At 35.8% G+C, this 12,178-nt stretch overlaps 1 protein-coding gene across 1 annotated transcript in view; it reads left to right on the forward strand.

Moving 5' to 3' along the window:
* The first annotated feature begins 382 nt into the window (after nt 1–382).
* The window catches only part of LOC135219187 (trichohyalin-like), a 16,327-nt gene continuing 4,531 nt past the window's right edge, over nt 383–12,178 (forward strand). Inside the window, exons 1-3 of the mRNA XM_064255738.1 lie at nt 383–858; nt 4,644–8,618; nt 11,632–11,690. Coding sequence (XP_064111808.1) covers nt 738–858; nt 4,644–8,618; nt 11,632–11,690 — 4,155 coding nt within the window. The 5' untranslated portion in view covers nt 383–737. The remainder of the gene's footprint in view (nt 859–4,643; nt 8,619–11,631; nt 11,691–12,178) is intronic.

Genomic DNA, 12,178 nt, shown 5'->3' on the forward strand with positions numbered 1-12,178 from the left:
TTTAAGACTGGCAAGTTTTAAACTGTATTTTTTACTTAAAATACGTCAAGCGACATAGGTATTTTTTCAATATTTACTCCTATTTTAATATGTTGGTTCCGTCTGATAAAAAGCAATGTTATGTTTGATAGAAAAATAGCTGACATTATATTCCATAAACACATAATCAGACATGGACGCACGTATAAACGGTAAATTCTCCGAAACACGAGGTTTACATCGTTATAGGTAAATAGCCGTCATAAAAAATGTTAAGTGCCAGGCAATTTCGTGCTTAGCAAGAGGAAAACCAGAAACAACAAAGATAAGGGAAACAAAACATTTATGTATAATGCACGCTCAACTGTCGAAATCATTTTATTATTCAGTTTTCTTATTTGATGACCTGCAACCTCAATCACGGGTGGAAACACATCGGAAGTGACGTCACGGGGCACCCCAGCGTCTCCCCCTGTGGGATGCCGTGATGTCACGCGCAAGGGCTCCCTTATATGAAGACTCACCTGCCGAGGGACTCCACTATTTGCCGGTCCCGTATCTCCTCCGGTAGAAGGCGAAAGCATCAGTGATAAACTCAGTGAGCGCGCGGTTCCCGCTGCTGGTAAATGTGGGCAAATTGAATTTAAGTTCCCGTGGACACTCCATATTCCCTCGCCTCTCAAAATCGAAAGATAAAGAGAGAGACGAGAAAGTCTCTCGGATTAGAGAGAAAAGGAAGCTTCTCTCTCATAGACGCCATGGCGAAGAAAACGCCTCTGAAGATGGTGAGGGCGATCGTGATCGTGTTGTTGATGGCACTTGTGTCGATGCCAGCAGTAGATGGAGCGAGCATATCCTTGGCTGAAGACGACACTGAAGGTAAGATGGAAATTCCGTTTACTATAGAATATATTTTCATGAAGGTCAGGAGTAATTAGATGCCAATATGTCATTGAAATTAGTTTCGACGTCGGTTTTCGAAACATACAGATTAATTTCTTTGGTCGTGCGTACCACTTTTCTCTCTCCCTCTCTCTTTCTCCGTAAAGCCAATAAAATAAATTTCAAGCGCGAACTATGGAAGAAAAATAATCTTGAAAAAATAGGATAAAAAAAATTATGATTACAACGTTGTACATGACCATAATTGTGAAACACTGCATTGCACTTAATATCCCCTTTACAGGAAATTTCACTTTGTGTTTTGTCAATTTTGTAAATTAGTTCATCATCATACCTGAATATAATAATTCTATTGAGAAACATTAGAAGTCTTGTACTTACAGTAATTCAACGCATTTTATGAATTTTCATCCAAAATATGATCTAGTGTAAGTTCCAATCAGAATAATGAGCAAAAATGCGTTTCATACAACTACAGTCTGTTAATTGTTTCGGACTTGAGAGATAAAGTCATCTTATTTATTAATTTATATCCTAATTTTACTTCTGCTCCTCTAATCCCAATAAAATCAACAAAGTGTAATATACAAAAACAGTTAATATAATTTTTACGTCTTGATTAATTTTCGACGAACATGGAAACAAACAAATGGCAACTTAGTTTACTAGATATGGAGGACAACTTAGTTTGCTAGATATGGATGGCAACTTAGTTTGCTCGATATCGATTGGAACTTAATTTCAAAACTTACGTTCCTTCGTTTAGTCATAATACATTTTAATGCAAATCAAATAATAATGTGAAACACTGGCTGGCTCTTTGGTTATTCACTTTCCTTCAAATACTCTTTCGTGATCCTTGCCGATTTTTCACTTCCCGTCTTTCATTAGGAACCACTAACCCCATCTTTCATGACAGAGATTCCATGATATACGATGCCTGATGCATGATAATTAACTTCAACGCCTGAGTGTATTGTAGTAGGAGTCAGTCGTTCCTTTCTGCCCTCTTCTAAGTCACTAAATTTTTTTTTTTTTAATTCTTCTTTTTTTTTTCTTGAAAAGTTTGGCTTCGGAGTCAGGGGTGTTGGTGAAAAGTCAGGTCATTAATTCGTTTATGAATACTTTATAATTGTTCACATCTTATAATTTGCGTCGCTCTTGAAGGAATAATAATCTGGTTCTCAAAGGCATCTCTTCTGATATCTTGAGAATGTATCTACTTCATTAGTTCATTTGACAGTTATCTTGCGTGAAGTTACATCCAATGTAGTTTGTGAGCCGACAAATGCTGTTCTTTCGGTAAATAACTTCGTTAATTTTCATTACGTCTTTACCTACCTTTGGTATCATTTCTTATCAAGGCTTCTTGTAGAAATTGGATATCTCACTTATTACTTACAACCTTCCATATTGTTTCTGTAGCTTTGTTCCGCTTAATTTGATAGTTATGAAACAAAACTTTGTTTTACAACACTTTACAGTAAAGTTGTTATCTGCGATCGTTTGTATTTTTGTTTTTGTTTATTCTTGGTTCATCTTTAAACTTTAAATGTTTTGTTGCCTTGTTTAGTATGACAGTCACCTCGCTCATAAAATCCACACTGCATTTGGGACGTATGAGTTCTTGGGTCAACTTGATTTCTTTAGGTTTACATTTCGTGGTGTTGATAAACTGTGTCGGACGATAACTATCATTAACTTTGCTATATGTACATTGTGCATGTAATAAGAAGTCGCCTGCATGATTAAGTTTTTTTTCGCTCACTCGGGGAGTAAGCCTACAAACTGCTTTGTTGTTGTTGTTGTTGTTCTTGTTGGGGAGGTAGGAAAGGTCTATGGAGGAGCCTAAAGAGGTCTGAAGATGTTTCACGTTGAGTTAAAGATTCAGGGATTTTAGGATAGGATATTTATGATTTATTTATTAAAATGGAAATGAAAGAATAAATAATGTGCATGTTAAACAGTACAGAAAAATTATTTCTAATAAAATATAGCGTATTTATCTTAATTTTCGTTGGTGAAACAAGGCTCTATTTGACCGTAGATTTTAGCATTTTTAATTTACGCTAAAATTTATCAATTTAATATTTACAACCTAATGTGTGAGGCGAAAATCTTGCTCACGTCCCGAGTAAGCCGGAAGTCGAATCACGCCTTGTATATATTTTAGCATATAATATAACGGCTTTTCTCGTAATCTGCCACTTTTTACTAAATTTCATCTTGAGATGAATCAGCCAGGGATTGTTTGCTTTTTTTATATTCTGCGATGGGACCACAATCGTAATTGTGGGTCTCTCATTTTTTCCATCAATAGTGATGTTATTTTTCGTGATTTTGTGCTTCGCATTCTGTAATATTTTCTTGCCGGTAAATTCCATAAGAGTCTAGACTAGGCTTCTTATAACTACATCAAAGGCTCTACTGGAATGTCACGTACCGCTGAATTATATCTGCTTCTGTTCTGCTGCTTTGGCAGTTGATCTAGCAGATTCGATGACCAATGCTTTTTCGCGCTTGTTTGTCTACTAAACTTCATCTATAAACTCCACCAATTTGTTCACAGGTTACATCATTTCTGCCCGTATTACTCTGTTCAGGCATTGAGTCTTTCAACACAATGATTTCGAGCATTGCATTCGAAAAACAATTTGCTAATTCGTGGAATTTACAAATACTTGCTAACACTGCATACCTGAGAAATCTGTTAGTCAATCAAGCAGCAATGATGAAAGTGAGCTGTATAGCATCGTTGTTATCACTCATTAAAAATAAGTGAAAATAGTATTGCTAAGAAGGTAGTTGGATTACATTAAATGTTAATAACTTGACACGAGATAGATACTTAAACTTAATGAGAGAATATACAGTGTCTTTCAAAGGGAAGTTATTGATTACAAGGTTGAGAATCATGACAAGATGAAAAAATGAAATAGCATTTTTACATCATTACTTAGGCCTAAAATGAAAACATTATAGCAATAAAATAAATATAAAATGAGAAAAACGTAAAATCGATTTAGGGGCAGAGTAATTAAACCGCAAAAATAAAGTGTTCAGCTTAAAAAATGAAAGATAAATCGGTTGACGTTTAATGCACGTAAACACTCATAAGCAAAAGTTGAAATGGAATATCATAACATCGTTTCAGCTTTTGCTTATGAGTGTTTACGAGTTATAAACATTACACGATTGTTCTTTCATTTCTTAAGCAGGTTATTTTATTTTTGCCGTTTCATCACTCCGTCCCTTAATCGACTTTATTTTTTGCTAATTTATTTCCATTTTGTCACATTTTTTTTTTTTAACTTAATTTCTTACTAGAATGTTCTCAATTTGGGTCTAAGTATGATGTAAAAATGCTTTTTCATTTTACACCTTGTAATGATTGTTTACCTGGTGATCAATAATTTCCTCTTGTGAGACAATTTGTACATTCTCTCATCAAGTTTAATTACCTGTCTCGTATCAAGTTAATATAAACCAACCACATTCTTAACAATACTCATTTTAGTCATCATGAGTGACTCATAAGAACCATGCCATATAATTTAATTTCAATCATTTACACTTGATTGATAATGGTTAAGGATTACTCATCATGTTTCTTTGGTTTCATTTGTTTTCTGAGCACTTCGTAGCAATTATTTCAGCTTATCAAATTGTCTTCAGTACTTCCTACATAAAGTGAAGTAGTTTCAAGTACTCTCCCAAATAAATGCGAGCATTCTTTTATATATATATGTAATTCGTTTCAGGCATTGCTGAAAGATCACCTGAAACGGCAACTTCCAGTCCCACTGTCACAGAACAAAACGGAGAAGAGGTTAAGAGCCTTGAACAGAAGACAGGAAGAGCATTTAAAGAGAAAGAAACCGACGAAGAAAGAGAGAGACATGGGAGAGACGGAAAGGTCAGAGAAGTGAGAGCAAAGGGAGTTAAAATTGAAAGCAGTGGCAAAGCAAGTGCAGGTACGGAAGAGAAGAAAGTATTGAAGGAAGATAGGGAAAATGTGGGAAAAAGGGACCAGAAGAAAGGAAAAGATGAAGGCAAAGAGGAAGACGTGGACGAGAGGGAAGCAGAGGATGCAGAAAAGGAGGTAGAAGAGGACAAGAGGGAAGCAGAGGATGCAGACAAAGAGGAACAAGAGGACAAGAGGGAAGTAGAGGATGCAGACAAAAATGAAGAAGTGGACAAGAGGGAAGTAGAAGATGCAGACAAAGAGAAAGGAGAGGACAAGGAGGAAATAAATGAAGACAAAGAGGGAGACGAGGACAAGGAAGGAATAAAAGATGAAGAAAAAGAGGAAGGCAAGGATGAGGAGGATCAAGATGGAGATAAAGAGGAAGAAGAGGACAAGGCGGGAATAAAAGATGAAGAAAAAGAGGGAGCCGAGGACAAGGAGGGAACAAAAGATGGAGACAAAGAGAAAGGAGAGGACAAGGAGGAAATAAATGAAGACAGAGAGGAAGAAGAGGACAAGGAGGGAATAAAAGATGAAGAAAAAGAGGAAGAAGAGGGCAAAGAGGAAATAGATGATGATAAAGAAGACAACACGGAGGAAGCAGATGACGAAAAAGGAGACGAGAATAAGGAGAAAAAGGATAATGACGACGAAGAGGGAAAGAACAAGAAGAACGTAGATGACGACAAAGAGGAAGAGGAGAGCAGTGAAAAAGTAGATGATGGCAAAGAAGAAGAGAACAAGGAAAAAGTTGATAACAAAGAAGAAGAAAACAAGGAAATAGGCGATAACCAAGAAGAGGGAAAAAACAAGGAAAAAGCAGATGATGAAGACATAGAGGAGGAAGAGAGCTCGGAGGAAACAGAAGAAGAAGAAAAAGAGAGCACGGAGGAAACAGAAGAAGAAGACAAAGAGGAGGAAGAGAGCTCGGAGGAAACAGAAGAAGAAGACAAAGGGGAAGAAGAGAGCTCGGAGGAAACAGAAGAAGAAGACAAAGGGGAAAAAGAGGACAAGGAGCAAGTAGAAGATGAAGACAAAGAGGAAGAAGAGGACAAGGAGGAAGTAGAAGATGAAGACAAAGAGGAAGAAGAGGACAAAGAGGAAGTAGAAGACGAAGAAAAGGGAGAAAGAACCAGCGTAGAAGTCGTGGAAGGAAGAACAAATGAAAAGGAAAGAAAAGACGAGAATGAAAGTCTAGAAGTAAGCCAAGAAGAAGAAGAAGGAGACAGAAAAGAGAAAGAAGAAGAAAAAGGAAATGAAGAAGACGGCGAAGAAAAAGAAAAGGTGAAGGAAGAAGAAGAAGATGAAGAAGAAAAAGAAGAAGAAAAAGAAAAGGAGAAGGAGGAAGAAGAAGATGAAGAAGAAAAGGAAGAAGAAAAAGAAAAGGAGAAGGAAGAAGAAGAAGAAGATGATGATATAGAAGAAAGAGAAGAAGGAAAAGAAAAGGAGAAGGAAAAAGAAGAAGAAGAGAGAGAAAAGGAAGAGGAAGAAGAGGGAAAGGAAGAAGAAGAAGAAGAAAAAAAGGAAAAGAAAAGGAATAAGGTAGAGAAAGAAAAGCGAAGAAAGGAAGAGGAAAGAAGGAAAAAGGGAAAGGAAGAAGAAGAAGAAGAAAAGGAAGAAGAAAAAGAAAAGGAAGAAGAAAAAGAAAAGGAAGAAGAAGATGAAGGAGAAAAGGAAGAAGAAAAAGAAGAAAATGGGGAAGCAAAAGAAAGGAAAGAACCAGAAAAGGAAGAAGAAGAAGCAAAAGAAAAGAAAGAACCAGAAGAGAAAGAAGAAGCAAAAGAAAAGAAAGAACCAGAAAAGGAAGAAGAAGCAAAAGAAAAGAAAGAACCAGAAAAGGAGGAAGAAGCAAAAGAAAAGAGAGGAGACAGAGAAGAAGACAAAGTAAAGGAAGAAGAAGAAGAAGAAGATAAAGCAGAATCCCCAGAAGATGAAAAAGAAGGAACAGCAGAAGAAGGCCAGTCGCAAGAACCTGGGGAGGGCGACGGGAGAGGCAACGAAGCCGCAGGGAAAGAGACACCCGGCGAGGAAGGACAAGGAGATGCAGACAACTCAGGAAGTCTCGAAACGAAGAATGATCCGACAGAAGACCCAAGTAAGTCCGAGGAACAGCCCCAGACAGGTAAGAAGGACCGCAAAAATAACAAGGCGAACAGAAAGGACCGCGGAAGAAAACAGGGAAATAGGAGGAATAACAGAAGAAACCAGGCGAATAGAGAGAGTCAGAAAAGGGACCAGTTAGGTATCAAACAAGGAAGAATAGCAGAGACACTTAAAAAGGAGCTGAGAAGTGCAGTGACTGACAGAAGCGATGAAGGGAGAGAAATAACAGATAGAAATGACGACAGCAAGAACCAGACAGATCTAAATGATCGCAGAAGAAATCAAACAGATTTGGGTGAAAACAGAAGGCACCAAACAGATTTTGGTGATATCAGAAGGAACCAAACAGATTTTGGTGATAACAGAAGGCACCAAACAGATTTTGGCGATAACAGAAGGAATCTGACAGATTTGATTCATCAGAGAACGAGCCAGCCGGATTTGAATGACCTCAGAAGAAACCGGGCAGAAGTAAATGATCACAGGAAGAACCAGACAGATTTTAATGATCATTGGAGGAACCAGGCAGATTTGAATGATCATAGGAAGAACCAAACAGATTTAAATGATCACAGGAAGAACCAGACAGATTTAAATGATCATGGGATGAACCAGGCAGATTTAAATGATCACAGGAAGAACCAGACCGATTTAAATGATCATGGGATGAACCAGGCAGATTTAAATGATCATAGGAAGAACCAGACCGATTTAGGTCATCACAGGAAGAACCAGACAGATTTAAATGATCATGGGAAGAACCAGACAGATTTAAATGATCATGGGAAGATCCAGGCAGATTTAAATGTTCAGGAAAGAAACTACACAGATCTAAATGACCATGGAAGGAAGCAGACTGATTTAAATGATCTCAGGAGTAGCCAAACAGAAATTAGTCATCAGAGAAGGAACCTCACAGATGTCAGTGAACTGGAAAGAAATCAGACAGGTATAAAGGACCCAAGAAGGGGCCGAGCAAGACCAAAGAATAATGGGCTGTACCTGATAAATCAAAGAGAGAATCTGACCACTATCAGTGACCATCGAAAGAGACCGACAGATATAGGTCATCGCAGAAGAAACCAGACAGATGTGGGTCAGAGCAGAGGCAACCTGACCCATGTAGGTCAGAGCAGAAGAAACCAGACAGATGTAGGTCAGAGCAGAGGCAACCTGACAGATGTAGGTCATCGCAGAATAAACCAGACAGATTTTAGGCTCCAGAGAAGGAACCAAACACATATAAACGAACACACAAGAAACGACGTGAGAAATCACAACAGATCCTTCGGTGATCAAGTGAATGAAAGCGTTGAAGGGCGTTCAGAAGCAACTGGAGGAGAATGCGAGGGTGATATTTGTGAGGGGGAGGATGCATCTTCCGACAAAGACGAACACGAGGACGAGAACGGTTCCTCCGAGGACGAGAAAGGTTCCTTCGAGGACAGTCACGAAGATTACGTCTTCGAGGAAGGATCTGGAGACGACGAGTTCGATGGCCATTTTGACGATTTCGGTGAAACACACTATTCGGGCGAAGAAGAACGCGAACTGACGCCGGGATATACGGCTCATCTGGGGCGCAAATTACCTCGAGGAAGGGGTCGGATCACGCCCTGGCCTAATGCAGTTATTCCGTATATCGCTGGAGGGTCTGCAAGCACAAGTAAGATCTCGAGTTTCTGTTTTAACCAAACGTATTTGTGAGTTAGTGCAGTACAATAATGTGCAATGGTATATGTGGATTCTTGTTGTCATGGTTGGAGCAAGTTACACCTGGCGAAGACTAAGCAGTCATTGTATTTCTTTTATTTGGTTAATGTGTTCTTCTCTTTTTTTTTTAATATTTGAAAGACAGGGTTGGTACTATTAATCCTAATACTAAAATCTTATTATTATTATATATATATATCTATATATATATAATATACATATATATATATATATATATATATATATGTATATGTATATATATACAGTGTGTCCACAAAGTCTCAGTACCATTACAAGCAATAAATACTTGTAATGGTACTGGGACTTTATGGACACCCTGTGTGTATATATTATATATTAATATATAATATTATATATATATTATATATATATGTATAATTTATATATATATTATATAATTTTTTATTTATATATATAGATTCCGCCAAGTACAAGAAAAAGCTCCAATTTTTTTTTTATAATTTATGCGTGTATTTTTTTATATTCATATATAAGAAATATGAATATGCAGTGAGTGATATTAGGGAAGTGGTCAATGGTTTATTAACAGGTATTAACTAATATTCTTAGCGATTTTGAAAAACTTCGAAAAGCGTGAAAGTAAAAAATACAATTCCTTTACTTAAAGTCTGTCCCGTTTTTCGATAGAATAAGAAAAGTATTGCTTTTGTTGCAACGAAAGCCAGAAATAGCTCTTAAAATTCTTATTGTGAGTGAAAGAGAAAAATAAATCTCGATTCCCTCCCCCTCTTTCTATATATATATATATATATATATATATATATATATATATATATATATATATATATATACTATATGATATATATATATATATATATATATATATATATATATATATATATATATATATATAGAAAGAGAGAGAGAGGCGAAAGTGATTTTTCTATTTTACTTACAATAAGCATTTTAATAGCTAGTTCTTTTACTTTCCAAATCAAAAGAAATTCAATCACTTTCTAAAAAAACCGGGACTAACTTCAAGTATGGGATTTTTTTTCCTTTCAAAGTTTTCAATTTTTTTTAAAGGATAATAAAAACTTTATTAATTGCTTGTAATAAATTAGCACCCCTGCTCCTCTCCTTAATAACTTTCAGCTCATATTAATAGCTTCCATATTATATGATACGAAATACATGTATAACTATCTGAAAAATCTTTGTATATATATATATATATATATATATATATATATATATATATATATATATATATATAATATATATATTTATTTATGTGTGTGTATGTACGTATGTATGTATAATTATAATAATTAAGTCTAATAAGTGCTGTGTTAACACAATAGCTTCCAGGACCACCAACCACCAAACATTTTTAACGGCAAGCAATAAATAACACCACTGTGTAGGCGGTATCACGTTCGTTTAACAAACTGCATTTTGTTTAGTGTTCTTAGTTACTATGGTATTTCCGAGAGCGAGGGTTAGCAAAGGTTTTGAAAACATGTTTACCAAAATATATTTTCCCGCCATGCTCAACGTCGTTAGTTTGTAAACAAACCGACGACCGAATAGGGTAGCAGTCACCTCTTTATATTCTAAGGCTTTGGAGCGATATAAGACAGTGATGAAGTAGAGACCATATGATAGTAATTTTGACTTAATAGGAATAAAACTGTTCTTAAAAGAATGACAAAACAACTAGAATACTTGTTAAATCGGTACGCATCGGCCTAGCGTTTACTTTGATAAGTCTGGTCCTCTCTGTTACCAGTTAAAGATTATTTTTTCCTATGGCATGATGATTCGATATGATATGCCATAGACAAATTATTTCCATATATTCTAAATTAAATTCTAAATTAAATTGTACTTATAATAAACAAGGTTTAAATGACAGCATTCTACCTAATGAGTTTGCGGGCATAGTTGTAGCATAGGCTACCAAACTTCATTGGCTTGCTATTGCCGGTCTGTGAGATATATCATTTAATGAAATCGTAGATTAAACCTGGATTTGTTACACATAAAAAGAACAAATATTTTGTTTTTACTTTGAAGCTAAAATTAGAAGTTTTCTACGGGTTGTTTACGTCGTCCTGCAATGGTCTCACCAAGAATGACGTCCTGGAATCTCGCTGAGAATGAGAAACCACATTTAATTAAATGAAGTTTGTTAAACTCTAACGGCTGCCTTTATATATCTAAAACTGGAAATTTAATGGCATAGTATTCTACAGGCCTACCTACCTACTGCAAAGAATTCTTAAAGACTGACAACAGGTGTCCTTAAATAGCATTAGCATGCTCAAGAGATGAGACTTGTTGGCTCGACAGGTAACCAATAGGCCTACTGACTCCTGAACATTTTCATGACGAGCTAGATCTTTCTACCTTATATTACGTAACATGCATATGATTAATGATGTTCTGATTTCCGAACTGAAATCGCCATTGCATATATTTGCAACAATAACATCTTGAAAATATAAAACATGTTAACAGAGAAAGCGTGTCTACTGTTAGACATTTATGCCCTAGCATAACATTCTGGGTAAATAAAATTTAGAATACTTTGCTTACCTCTGAAATGTTATTCCAGCTCTCTTGAATTATTTAGGAATCCATATCAGTAATTACAAGCTGCACATCATACCACTATATTGATAATGCACGAAAAATATAAGCACTTGTTTATTTCCTAAGGTCCAGTGTGTTCGAAGAGAGGTCTGCGGGCTGGTGGCGGGACACCAAACTACTTAGTCCTTGTCTATACGTAGATTACATGTTCTCCATAAATATTCAGTTCACACCATTTTAGCAAATTCATATCAAGACTTTATATGAATTATTTCCTTTATATCAAGATACTGTCATTTTTTATGCCAGGAATTAGATGGACACCATTGCTAGAAAACGAGGGACAATAGCCATATTTTGTTAACAAAACCTTCTTGCTCTTTCAGTCACGAAAGTGGAGAAGGCTATTCAGCAGATCGAGAAAAAAACTTGCATCGCTTTCAAGGTACGTCAAGGTTTCATCTGTATTATACTAAGATGACTTTCTTTTTCTCTTTTTCCTAGCTTTGGAACTCTCTCCACACCCCTGTTCTCTTTCCATTGATTAAATTGATTTTATCTGGTCTGGTATAGATATGTTCATGATGCTGCCAGACTTACCAGCTATTGCATAAATGACATATTCTCTCTCTCTCTCTCTCTCTCTCTCTCTCTCTCTCTCTCTCGTCTCTCTCTCTCTCTCTCTATATATATTATAATATATATATATATATATTATATATATATATATATATGTGTGTGTATGTAGTATATATATATATATATATATATTATATATATATATTATGCTAGTCAATTTAAAAAAATTACGGATCCAAGTAGACAGATGTGCATACTATTTTCAAATCAATCATTATATTATTACATTTTAATTCTTATGAAGTAATATATTTATTTTAAAAATTTTGCATATAGCTTCATCCAATGTTTCCC

The sequence above is a fragment of the Macrobrachium nipponense genome, chromosome 1 (assembly GCF_015104395.2).
Source record: "Macrobrachium nipponense isolate FS-2020 chromosome 1, ASM1510439v2, whole genome shotgun sequence".
Classification (NCBI taxonomy): Eukaryota; Metazoa; Arthropoda; class Malacostraca; order Decapoda; family Palaemonidae; genus Macrobrachium; species Macrobrachium nipponense.